Raw genomic sequence first — 13,888 nt, forward strand, 5'->3', positions numbered from 1 at the left:
TTCAGAATCTTAGTTAGTTACTATCCTACTAACCTATCTTTAAATACGTTTTTCTTCACAGTACCAACAACTTGGAACCCAGTTTCTCAAGTTTCAAAACAAGCAGCCTGAGTTCAACTGCGTCAAAACTTGCAATGTTGAGTAATGGCTTGTTTTTGTTTTTTTACCAGTGCTGTTCGGCAACTTGCTCATGCAGTACAGGTGGTCTGTACAGTTTGCCTTATTGTGACAACAGTTTTGTTGTATGACAGACCAGTCTGGCATACTCTCCATGCCGTAGCGTTAGAGTTTATTTGGAATGTCACAGGACGTGGTTGGGAGGGACATAGAGAAGAACGATAACAATAACAAACAGCAATAGCAAAGGACAAGAAGGCAGTTAACACCTGATAATACTGAGTGTGGTTTCAGAGTGAATAGACAAAAATAAAACAGTACAAACCCAAACACCTGTTGGTCCTTGGGATGGACCGAGAAAAGAGATGCCCCCCAATCGAAATAACACTTTGTTTTAGAAGGGACAGACAAATCTGACATTTGTGTCAACAAGGTTACGTTGTCGTCGCCACTGGTCTCTGAGTAATGTCATGAATTTCACTACAGTTTGGATGCCTAAATGTCAAACATACTGGGAGAAAAAAAAAAGAGCATTGAGTATACTCTCAGAGGGTGAGGTATAATAATTTTGTAAATATGTAAACATTATATATTTGCTTTTGAGTACCTCGTGCTTGTGATGTTTTAACTCATTCACTGCCATTGACGGCTGTAGACGTCAAAAATTCATTTTAACTATTTCTATTAGTTTAAATTTTTTTCCCACTTTTGTTAACAAAAGTATGCAAACCGAGTTTGTTGTTGTTGTATTAGAAAAGATATAACATTTGTGATTAATCGTGTGTTAACTAGTGAAGTCATGTGATTAATTATGTTTAAAAATTGTAATCGCCCGACGCCCCTAATTTGTTAATAATTTTTTCTTACTTTTTATTTTTATTTTTTATTTAAAAAAATTTTAATCGCGAGTTAACTAGTGAAGTCATGTGATTAATTACGTTTAAAATTGTAATCACCCGACGTCCCTAATTTTTAAATATTTTTTCTTTAATTTTTTTTAAATAAAAAAAATTAAAAAATTAAAATAAAAAAAATTAAAAAGAAGAGATTATTGTAAATTAGGGGCATCAGGTGATAAAAATATTTGTTATTATTATTATCTTGGTAAATTATTTGTAATCATAATTAATCACATGACTTCACTAATGAATTTACGATTAATCACACATTTTATATCTGTTCTAAATGTACAAAAAAAATCTAGGTTTTCATACTCTTGTTAACAAAAATGAAAAAAAAATGTTAAACTAATAAAAATAGTTCAAATGAATTTTTGACGTCTATAGCTGTCAAATATAAACTACAGCTACAACACAGAGTGGTGTAACGTGAGTGAGGATGGAGATGGAGTGAGGATTCCCAGGCTGTTGTTGAGGTTGATGCTAACTTTGGTACCAAGTTGTTAGCATTTATCAACATCTGTTGGTGTGGCTGTCACCAGATTGCTTTGATGTTTTCACATGCTCATTTCTGTACAAAAAATCATTAATTCATTTTTGTACACTTGACTTGTCTAATTGAATGTGACATTTAGCTTGGAGTCTCATGATTTGTTTACTGCCCAGACCCAGTTGATTCATTTTCGGAATAAGCTGCTCTGAAATGTGAACATTCCCCACTAAAAATATCCAACCGGTCTTCTTATGCTAAAAAGAATGTCTTAAACTAATAAACCTTAGCTATTTTCGAAGGTTCCTTCAGTTTGAGTTGGGTCTTTGTGAGACAGCTCGACCACCCTAGCATCAGCATTTGCAAAAGAGCTGAGACATTCTCTTTTTAGTTAGTAAATTGGACCAGAGAACAGAACATGGCAAAACGTGAATGATCTTAAACAAAGCTGACTAGTCTTGCCATAGAGCATCGCATTACGTTTAATCAGTTTGGCTTTGCGGCTGGCTATAAATACAGTGACACGCTTGACACCTCTCAGTGCATTAGAGTAAAATAGTTGGCGTAGCTCCCTATTTAATTTCAAATTAATTCACTTATCTGAAATATAGTGACTGTAAGATCCGTTTTTTGTGTGTGTTTTTTTTATATTACTGGAAATTATAATGATTGACGTTGTAGTAACATATTGTTTTTGCTCTCGTAGTAGACAAACAGTAATGTAAACATAACATTCGAGTACCGGTAAGTTAGAAGTCTTCTACTCACTAAAGGGCAAGGATGATGAAGAAATATGATGAATGGGTACATTCCCAGAGTATAATCATTCTATTAATTATATTGCATTCTATCATATGCAATATGTTTTTCAATTTACACAAAGTCTAAAAAAACATTAGTGTTTCCCATAATTGGGTTCAGACAGACAATCCAATCCCATTTTGCCATCACAGTTGATTGATAAGGTATTAAGTACATCATACATTTGCTGCAGATATTTGTGTGGCGGCATTTTGCCTGACCAATGTTACAGTACAAACCAAATAACACTACTACCATTTATTTACCGTTTATGGCCTGTTAAATATAAATCCAAGAGAAACGTGCCCCCCCCCCAAAAAAAAAACACAATTAAAATTGTAAAAATGCTTTCAATATGCACAAAGAGAATAAGAACCTTTTTTTTTTGTCACTGCTACTTTCTGGTTCTTACAAACATAAGCAAACAATTCAGTTATCCATCCATCCGTTTCCTACCGCTTGTTGAGTAGTAGTAGTGATTAAGTGTAGTTTGTGACTTTATAGTAACCTTGCTGGTGGTTGATGGCATGTTTATGTAACTGACACTGAAGCTCACGGCTATGGCCTTTTTTTTTTTGTACATATAACCAATTGCAACATGGCTTTTGCGATGTCTTTTAACATAGGACCACATCAACTACGTTGTTATAAATCCATTTTGAATTGGAAAATAAAAAGGTTTGTGGTCAAAGAATACAATTAAATCACTGGTAAAAACCGCCCCATCTCAGTGACATATTTTTTACTTTACTTCACTTGATAACATATAATATTCCTTTTTATATAATCAACAGTTTTTATTTCTTATATTATCAATAAATTAATATTTTCCTGTCTAAAAACATTTTTAGTAGGATTATTTCAAACAAATATAAATTTAAACTTAAACTTAGCATTTCTTGTATCAAAAACATTCAAGGCATTCAATTAAAACAACGTTTTAACTTTTTATCATGCAACATGAACAAAATTTTATCATGCATCATAATAATAAGAAAGACCAAAAAGTGGTGTGTGTGTGTGTGTATGTGTGTTGATAATTTGATTGACAATGATTTTTGCTTCAATCTGTAGATGTGCAAGGAATTGTAATGATCTACTCCAGTCTGACACGCTAATGCTAATTAGCGCGCTACTCGCGGCACTTTTATCACTCAAAAGAACGGCTCCACGCTGAAAAAAAACAAACTTTTATTGGAATAACTTGATCGTGACTGTTTCCTTCTACTCTCTAATGTTGCTACAACTTAACAGTGTATTAGACCGCGTGAAACCACACTGCCCCTCAGTGGCCAAACCGGGTACAACATGAACAGCGCTCCAAATAAAGGCACACACAGACAAAGGCAAGGCAGTATAAAATAATTGAAATGAAATCAATTTTGGGACATTTAAAATCAATTCTGATTTGTACTAAATGAGAATCGCGATTCTTATGAGAATAGATTTTTTGGGCACACCCGTAGTTTTTATGGTCTGGCACCGGCTTGCTTGCTTACATTCCAAAAATGCATTTTTAGCATTTGTGAAAGCTTTTATGCATTTAAATTGGCTGTAATCTGCTGCATCGTCTTCACAAATTTTAAAATTTTAAATCACCGCAAAACTAGTGGCCGAGTCTCAGCCACTAATGAAAAGCAGCTTCCGAACCCCACACACTGCAGAAGAGTTCCTTCGTGTTCCGCTGCATCGGTCAGTGTGCATCAGCCTTTTAGTAAACTCATGCAGCCGTTTGTTGATGCATACATTTACTTCATGAGTTATTTCACAAATGTATTCGTTCATTTGAACAACAGCAACAATACTCTAGCACCACGCACAAAAGTTCCACATTTTGTTCCCTCTGTACCTGCTTACTGAATGACTCCACCTGTGACATATTTTTTTTTGCCCTAGCATTAGCACCTGACACTGTGCTCTCCTCTTCTGTCCGCCTCTTGATGATTGCCTCATGTCCTGTGTGGTGGCCTAACCTTAAGCTTTTCTCAAGGCTTGCTGTGTTGCTACAACTCCTTACAAACACCACAAAGTGCATCTTGCTTGAAATAGCTCTCCACATGACTCAGTTTTTGCTCTGTCATTCTTTAGTGGGTGACTGACTTACGGACCAGCGTTCTGATCCATTTACGCATCCATTACATACTGTACTTACACAAGCTGGAGAAAAGGAGTTCCCAGTGTAACATTTAGACAAGATCCCAATAGTTAAGTTTCTTTCATTGTCTTCCTGTCAATACCATACTGCCTATTACCTCAAATGACTGAATGTCAAAATTATTGATATTTTAATTTGAAAATCAACTTTAGAGCATAGAGATCTGGTATTGGATATATCTGTCGTGACATCAATGCGTTAAAAAGAACCATGGGATAAGACTCTCAAATAGCAGTGACAACGATTGTCATTTCTTCCTCCGTAAGAGTAAAAAAAATCATTCTCCAAGTTTATATTGCTTGTGGATCACTTGATAGTGAATGATTTTTACTGATGATTGTTACCAAACTTCCTGGTAATGGAAACCCAACAAAATTAAATATTACATTCAAACTCATTCCTGTTCAATGTTCATAAAAAAATATCTGAGCCAAAAATGAAAATGACACATTGAGCATTTTTTAAACAAATTTTTTAAATTATTTTTAATAAAATAAAATAATAATAATAATAATGAGTCCCTTTTTAATTTTGTTCATTCAGCAACTAAAAAAAACAAAACTATACATCTCATATCCTTCTTGACGGTGAAAGAGAATCATCAGTGCTCTGTCAGTTGCAACCAAACAGTGCAATTAATTCAATCAATCAATGCATCGATTCCTTCAAGACACAGTTAATCAACAACCTATTCCACACGATCAACAAAATTCTTAACAATCAATTCATGTATATAGCCAAGTATTACTACACACATCCCTAACGACAGTTATGTGGGCAAGTCTATGATATCGGCTGACCAACCAAAACACTCAGCATGGAAGGAAAATGTTGATATTGTGATAAATTGCATCTTTATCTACATTGTGCCAGACCAGCATCAGTATAATATACCGATGCCATCTGAATTGCAAGGGTACGTAGTTGGTCACTTAGTTGGGAGTTGCACAGACTTGTATACGAATGGACCAACAATGAGCTTACTCGCATAATCGCCATTTCTTGATGTATTGCTAGCATCAACGCTAACGCTGCGGTTACCATTCAGGGTCGTGTTTCAATGTTTGAGATATAGATACCGAAATGATCAGACAATTCAGATCCATCACCATGATTGTGAATTAATTGGAAGCAGCACTCAGACTAATCCAAGTGTTTTTTGTTTCCCTCTACCTCTTGGTACGCACTTCCTGTCTCTGAATCTTTCTTCATTGTGCCAGCCACTCACTGCTTCCCCTTTTTCTCAAGTTGTCGTCGACCCTTCCTTCCGCCTCTTGCTACATCTGTCTCTGCCTTTTTCCACTTCGCTTTTGCATTCCTTGTGTCTGTCCTATTCTAACTTACTGTGTGTTTATATTTGCATGGCGGCAGCAGCTATGGCTACTATTTGGCAGTTATAAATCCAGAGTGGCAATCTTTTGAATAGAGTTCCCCACGTCAAACGTTTTTTTTTGGGGCTGTTAAGTCAAAGCTTCACGATTTGGTTGGTCACTGCATTTTCTCGGCTTGCTATCCTTTCGTGCCGATGCGGGATGTGCGCGTTGAAGTTCACCAGCAAATTTGCCGCTTAAGTTATGGAATCAAAGGCATAACAGAGGGGAAACATCACCAGGATCAGGCAGCTGTGACCACACAACTTTTTGCTATTAATTGTATGAATGCTCGAAGCAGTAACATCTGTGTGAACGTGCAAAACAGACAAGCTATTGTCCTACTTTGTCAAGATCTGTTTGAAAGGCACAGATGAGCCATCGACACCTCTCGGGTGAATATCACCAAATAGAACCCGTGGGCCACACGCGGCCGATCAAGTCTCTGACTGGCCCTTGCAGTCTTTATGAAGTCAAAATCAAATATGCTGCTTTATTTTGATGTGTACGTGTCAGCAGTGCAAGCAAACAATCAGTTTCCTCAGTGTTGCCAACTTAGAAATACTGTTGATATATTTAGTGACTATAATAGCTGCTATTTAAAAATGAATAAAGATAGCATCATTGTCAACTGTGGTCTTAATTCTTGATCTTGATCTTATTTTATGCATGGTAGAGGGAAGAGTGGAATTTTGCCTTAGTTGGGAGCCGTATGAACGACTAATATGAGTTAGTGGCTTGTGCTTATAATGTTTGCTCACTTTAAAAATATAAATATATGATAATAAAAATAAAATAAATATGGACACTAGGGGTGTTAGAAAAAATCGATTCGGCAATATATTGTGATATTACAGAGCGCAATTCTCGAATCGATTCGATATGCGACTGAATCTATTTTTTTATGGGAATATTCAACAAAACGTCTTACTTAGGGTTAGGATTCACACATTAAGCATGGAAGAATGTTATATTAATGCAACATGAAGCCTTATTATTTTATTTCAGTGCTGTTCAAACATGAAACAGACTGCAACCTGTTTGTTAAATGCAGTGGCTCAGTTATAAGCCTGAATTTTTAGATAAATAAATACATTTTCATACAAATCTTACAGTGTACATGTACAAGCTTACTGATTAGTATTTTCTAAATTTGAGTAAAAAAAAATCGCAATAATCAATTTATAGATTCGTATTGGGATTAATCGGTATCGAATCGAATCGTGACCTATGAATCGTGATTCGAATTGAATCGGCAGGTACTAGGCAATTCACACCCCTAATGGACACTAGAAATGTGTTTTGTGAATGTTGATTAAAAAGGGCTAAAGTTAAATGTTAACAGTATGAGTCGGTATTACTAAAACAATGCAATTGATTGCTTTATAAATTCATATTTAACTGGTGTGCTCATAAAATGTAAACAATAACCACAAATGTCCACCCAGTTGCAAGATCACATACAGTATTTTGCTGTTTGCATATACTGTACATTGTTTGCTTTGTTAATTTCTTTAAAATATTCATTTCAAACAGCACAACATCTACAATATTTAATACAATAGATGTGAGGTCTCAGCTTTTTACTGGTGAAATGGGGAGTTCTCAGAGGCATAAGCGGTTCAGAAAATGGATGGGTGGATTTTATAGTGCTATTGACTCTCTCGTTTAGCCTCCATTTTACGGTGACAGCGCCATTCTGTGATGCCAAATGATTAGTGAGAAACTTATAGTTGGCGTTTCCTTACTAACGTATCCTCCATCGGTTGAAATGTTACACTGTCGGTTTTCTATTCTGTATAAACACAGCTGACTTGTGTAATAGAGGTATATCCCAAATATTCCATTGTCAGAACTCCTTGGAAGAAGCATGTATACAATACATTAGATTAGGCATCTGTGCAGTACAATGATGATAACAAGGCCAGCCTAGGATTATACTAGTTTCTTTCTTAGCTGGTGCAGTTGTTGACATGTTGAACAAACATGGCAGCCATTTCTTTGATTTAGGACGTGCCCTTACAATTCGTTACACAAGATTTTCCACAACTGGATGCCGCAACATTGTTTGTTTCTTTGTGTCGACTGATGGACTTGATGAGTGACAAACATTCCGCTAATCTTGGTCTCATGCTCTCAGCATGGAAGTTGAGGTAATCACTTGAGGGCAAATTCCAAGCAAAGTGAAGGGTATCACCACACGAAAGATGACACTGCTTGTGTAGGCCTACTCTCAATATTTTGACTCTTGTTATTTAGCGAATTCATGACACCAGAATATAAGAAGCAGCTACATACTACAACCACCATGATAAATGGATTTTTTAAATTCATAGTTCTCTGACCCTGATAATCAAAACTTAGCATTATCTGAGCAAGTATTATCTTTCTAAAATTACAATTCTTGATACAGCTCATAAAGGCTTGGAAGTTACCTGTTTAAAACAAAAACAAAAAAGTACCACTAGTTAATAGCATAATCCAAGTACCGTATTAAAGAATGCAACTTGATTACTTTGAATTACTTTTGGAATACTGTACTCCAGTACAAAAAAAAGGGGGGGGGGGCATGCTGCAGAGATAGATTCCACATGACCAGTGTTTGTTATAACAAGTGAAAGATTAAAAAAAAGTTCAATTATCTGTCTCGCTCACACACAGACACACACATGCACACGTAATTGCCCGCGCGCGCACACACAATCACGTTTTTTGTAATTTTGAGACGATGACTTATATGCGAGTCCAGCGCAAAGAAACCAAAACAAGCCTTTTTTTTTCTTATTTCCAGTAATAAGTTTAGCAGATGAGATTGGTAATAAGGCAGTTAAAGAGTAACTCGACACTAAATCAACTTGTTTTTTTTTGCTGATTAACTGTATAAACTGGTGTCTACAAATGCTGTCTACATGTCCTGGTCATTATTTTGACATTTTAGTGCATGTCTGTTGAAAGCTTGAATTTGGGGCAAAAACCGTGTGTTTGGCGCCATCTTAAGGTTAAACACTGAGATAAACACAATTTGGTTGTTTGTCCTCTTATTACACAAGAAGTTACAGACTACGTCACTTGTGGATCGTGACGTAGTCTCGTACACGCCTCCTTAAACGCCTTCTTAGCGACTTGCTGTCAATCACAGCCAGACCACGCCCATTCGCAACCTAACGGTCCTAAAGGCAACACCCTCTTTGAGCGCCAATTTCAAATCATGGTGAGGTTCTGACTTCCTGTTGAATCACTCTTTAAATACGGTAAGTTATGGGTGATTTGTGATTCATAAAGTTGGGCTACCAACACGATGGATTCAAAACAGTCATATCCATTCGTTGCTTGTTGGCCAATCAAATCTTGATGTGAAATGAGCAATAATGTGGTCCGCTGAGATTATACTTTGACCAGTTATCCATGAAATGCTGTTTGGCCAACTAGTATGAGAGCGGATGAGGACTGTGTATTTCTCCCTACATTAAAAATATCATCCTTTTTAATTTAGTTTTAGTAAGTGTACCTTTTAATCTGATTGTGTATTTCTTTCCCCCTGTAACTTATTTTTGTATCCTGAATATGTAACACTTACATGCCCCTAGGCAATGTCAATTTAGCCTGTGCTTACCCAACAAAGCGTTCTTTGATTCTGCAGTTGTCCAATTCAGAATTTCAAGAAAAATATCCCTTAAGTCATGCACAATTTTGCTGTTGGAACTGACATAACACATGACGTCGGTGGAGCTCACAAGACTTTCCAAAAAAAGGATGACTAAAATAAAGTTTGCTGAGAAGAAAAAAACATGACAAGAGAATAAAAAGGAATATATAAATTAGTTGAAGTAAGCATAGCCTACGTGTCGTCATTTGTTACTAGACTGTATAATTGCTTTTGTTTTAACACAATATTAACAGTGGTCTTTTTTTTTTTGCATTTATAACGGTATGTAAAACATTAATTAATATGAAGTATAGATTGCTCACACTGACTTTTTCCTTTTCTCTCTGTTTGTGTGCATGTGTTTTTGGCGCATTTTGTGGCTGCCATGTTCGTCAACTAATATTCTTGTAACTTTCATTTCTGTATAATTTTACATTTTTGTGTGTGGTGTGCGTGGGTGTGAATTTATAAAGAAGAGGTTCGAGACCAAAGGGGCGATGACATGCATGTGCCCGGCCTGCTAACATCGCTGACGACTCGCACGCTGTCCCAACGGCCGCCCTCACGACATGACGGACGTGCTGGTAAACATCATTTTCTCTCTTTCAATGGCTTGAATTACACAAAAGCATTGATGTCTTTAAAAAGTATTACATGCAGAAGCCAAACTTGCATCAAATGATTGTTTTCCCGTGATCTCAGTTTGCGGCTCATAAGTAATGATAGATTATGTCACAAGACAGTAACACAGCATGTTTTCAAGGATGCGATATGGACTGACTCGACATGGGCGGGGCTTATGAGTGCTTGTAATGAGGTGAAATAATTAGATAAGGATGTGGTTAGAGACAGTAAGACGGTCTGGAACAAAAACGCCTTTAGGCGAAAGATGGGCTTCTCCATGTGGATGTTCAGGAACTGTACTGTGTAAATGCATGCACTCTCTAATATTGTATGTAGGCTGCAACCATTTTTAGTCTATAAGCTCACCAATCAGAACCTTGCAGTTAAATCTTGTATTTGAACATGTTCAAAATTTCCTTGCGTATCAATTGGTTCACCAAAATGCGCATTTGTTTGTAATACCGTCGTAATCGGCGACGTTCTTTCCATTCTGAAATTCGCCCATACACTACGGCAGAGGTGGGCAATCTCGGTCCTGCAAGTTTTGGAGGTTTCTCACTTCCAACACAAGCTGATTCCAATCAACAGGATCGTTATCAGGCTTATGCAGAGCTTGCTGATGAGCTGGTCATATATCAGCTGTGTTGGAGAAGGGCAACATGCAAAACCTGCAGGTCTCCGGCCCTCGATGCCCACCTCTGCACTACGGTGAGAGTGTGCTTGTGTTTAGGTGGAGCGTGCTCTGTTTGGAGGAGCATGGAAATGAAAAACAAAAATCTATTTTGGAGACATTTTGAACATATTTTCTACTTTGTATTTGATGTTTTACAAGTTCTCAGTGTGCCCACCACGGGGGCACCCTGGACAGTCAAGCCAATGAAAATTCCTGCAACAAGATGTTGCAGCCCAGGCAGAAGGCTATATAAAAAAAAAAATATATATATATATATATATATATATATATATATATATATATATATATATCAATGGCATCTGACTCCCCTGCAAAAGGTTTAAGCCGGTCGTCAAAATGAGGACATAGCATATACGGTGTTATATTTTTGTGCAGTCCACGACATCACTTTGACAAATTTTCATTTTGGACTTATTTCCTGCTCTATTTTGCTAGAAAAGTGCGTATGGCGTTGTCAAGTATTGCCATAATTTAGACGGCACTTCTAACCATCTCAGATTTCATATTCTTCCTTCGAGGGGTGTGAATTGCCTAGTACGTAGCGATTATTGCAATTTATTTATTTTTTTACTCAAATTTCTAAAATACTAATCCGTAAACTTGTACATGTACACTGTAAGATTTGTATGAACATTTATTTTTTTATCTGAATCTTCAGGCTTATAACTGTGAGCCACCGTATTTAACAATCCGTTGCATGTTCGAACAGCACTGAAATAAAATATTAAGGCTTAATGTTCCATTAATATAACATTCTTCCATGCTTAACGTGTGAACCCTAACCCTAAGTAAGACGTTTTGTAGAATATTTACATTGAAAAAATTATGTTTAAACATCGATTCGACCCCATATCAAATCGATTTGAGAATTGTGTGCTGTAATATCGCGATATATTGCCGAATCGATTTTTTTTAACACCCCTAGTCTAAAACTACTTCAACTATGAATGGCATGTCTGCACATGTACTCATGTACATTTTTATGGCAATCAGTCGTGGTTTTTGGACATATTTAATGTGACAAATTTTTTCCGGCGTTTGGTTGGCAACCAGTTCAGGGTGTACTACTGCCCGAAGCCAGCTGGAATAGGCTCCAGCGCTCCCCGCGACCCTTGTGAGGACAAGCGGTTAAGAAAACGGATGGATAGATGGAATTTTTTTTGTGTCTACTAGAATAAAATAATAAAAAAAAGACTGTGTGTGAGTGTGTTTCATTCTAATATTTCCAGACTATCATTAGCACATCTGCACACACACTCATACACGTTGGGCACAACCAGTCACCGTTTTCATTCATATGCCACCGTAATGAACTGGTAGCATAAACAACCACAGGTTGGCTGTGTTTGACAGTCAGTTCCGCAATAAATCTCTTTTTTTTTCTCAAAGAAAGAATATGAAAAGAGTGCTATCTAAATTATGGCAACACTTGACGATAACATACGCACCTTCATAGCAGAATAGACTATCACAATGATGACGTGGATTGGACAAAAATGTACAATAATTACTTCTTCTAGTAAGGAACCGGAAAATAATAATGTTCATCTGTTGTGTTGGTCAATTTGATTCAAATTTCAGGATCATTCGCACGTTGTCTCAAATGATGCAAAAACGTCGCAAAAATGTCGCAAAATGACAGATTGACAGATGGCAACCTCATAATTGCCAAATTCAACATTCGCAACGTTCGCCAACGTTTGCAGCTCACTGGGATTTAGGGGCTAGTGGTCCCTGGAGAAGTGGGTATACTCTCAATTTTCAAATTTTTTTTTTTAAAAGTCCAGAAAAACGTCCTCTTTTAGAAATGGTGACATGTGAGAATTTAACAAATCTGTCATTTGTAGCCTACTTGCTCACAATAATAAAATGATCATGACTTGTTAAGAACAGTTTGGTAACACGAGTGGCCTGAAATAACGTAAAATGTATTTAACAGTTTTTCATTCTGGAGCCGGAGTCATATTCAGGAAATTAGCGCATAGCTTGCCACTACGATAGTCATTGTTGTTCCATGCTAGTCAACATAGTAACATAACATCATCACAGCGTTTCAGTATAGGACGGACTATGTAAAAATAAGTCAATGAGCATGATAAACAAGTTTTACCTTTGCATTACGAGGTATATTGTCCCCCGGTGTGAGCGTAGCATCTCGTCCCAGAGACTCAGCCAGTGACAAGCTTTTAAATCAGCTCCAATGTAAGGAGAAGAGACGGCATTGACTACATAATAATATAGGTCGTGCGCTGTGAGTTCCGGCAAAGTCTGCGATTCGATGAACTTGGTAAAAACAGCATGCAACAGAAAGTAAGGGCTGTTTTCAAACTAGCGATCTCTAACTAAAGTAAATATTGCGCTCTATGAGTCCCGACGAAATGTGCATCTTTGACTGACAGGCGACCTTCGGTTGAAGTGATAGATTCCATGGCTCGATGGGCAATAATAACTTTTAATTTGTAAAATAACAGTCGCTAAGTCACTATGTTGCTCTGGGTCACGTCCACTTCCATTCATCAATCGTTTCCTTCCATCGTCCGTGATCACGTGACGTCGGTGCAAATGGGCAATAGCTACAATAAAACGTAACTAGAGCATGTAGTTAGCGTGTAAACGGCAGCGTCCACCCCGTGAATCGAACCCACGGCGCGATCAAGTGTCCCGTGTACGGGGGCAAATCAGTTCACCTGAGCAAAATTTCTGAATCACCATTGTGGCTTGGGGGAGCAATTGAAATGTTTAATAAATACATGTCTTAAAAATTTGGAGCTTGTAATTATTTACATTTTGATGCCAATATAGTGAATATTGGTTTCAAATATCGGTTATCAGCCTCCTTGACTACCAATAATCGGTATTGGCACTGATAGTGAGATTGTACTGTACCTTTCTTTACTGTACTATGCTGAATTGAACCCAACTGGACTGCATGTTGGAAGTGTGTCTATTAAACGGCTCTCACTTTGGTCTTTTTAAGCCCTCATCATAGTGTGAGCTCGTCTAAAATTGGCTCTGAGACGTTTGAAAAGAGCGGGGAACAAGTCGAGACTGGAAGCAGCTCGAGTTGTCGGGGTGCAGATGCCTTGTCTGAT

The 13,888-nt window shown here is 37.2% G+C and overlaps 1 protein-coding gene across 6 annotated transcripts in view; it reads left to right on the forward strand.

Annotated features, from left to right (window-relative positions):
- The window catches only part of rgs19 (regulator of G protein signaling 19), a 36,841-nt gene that overhangs the window by 3,259 nt on the left and 19,694 nt on the right, over positions 1-13,888 (forward strand). For 3 of the 6 annotated variants that reach the window (XM_086069518.1, XM_086069515.1, XM_086069516.1), the window contains one exon: positions 9,952-10,062. The exons of 2 other annotated variants lie outside the window; for them this stretch is intronic. In XM_086069518.1, coding sequence (XP_085925644.1) covers positions 10,048-10,062 — 15 coding nt within the window. In that variant the 5' untranslated portion in view covers positions 9,952-10,047. The remainder of the gene's footprint in view (positions 1-9,951; positions 10,063-13,888) is intronic. One more of the 6 variants, XM_086069517.1, reaches the window with a different exon arrangement.

This window comes from Leptonotus elevatus, chromosome 2 (assembly GCF_054856555.1).
Source record: "Leptonotus elevatus isolate MCC_2025b chromosome 2, RoL_Lele_1.0, whole genome shotgun sequence".
NCBI classification, from domain to species: Eukaryota; Metazoa; Chordata; class Actinopteri; order Syngnathiformes; family Syngnathidae; genus Leptonotus; species Leptonotus elevatus.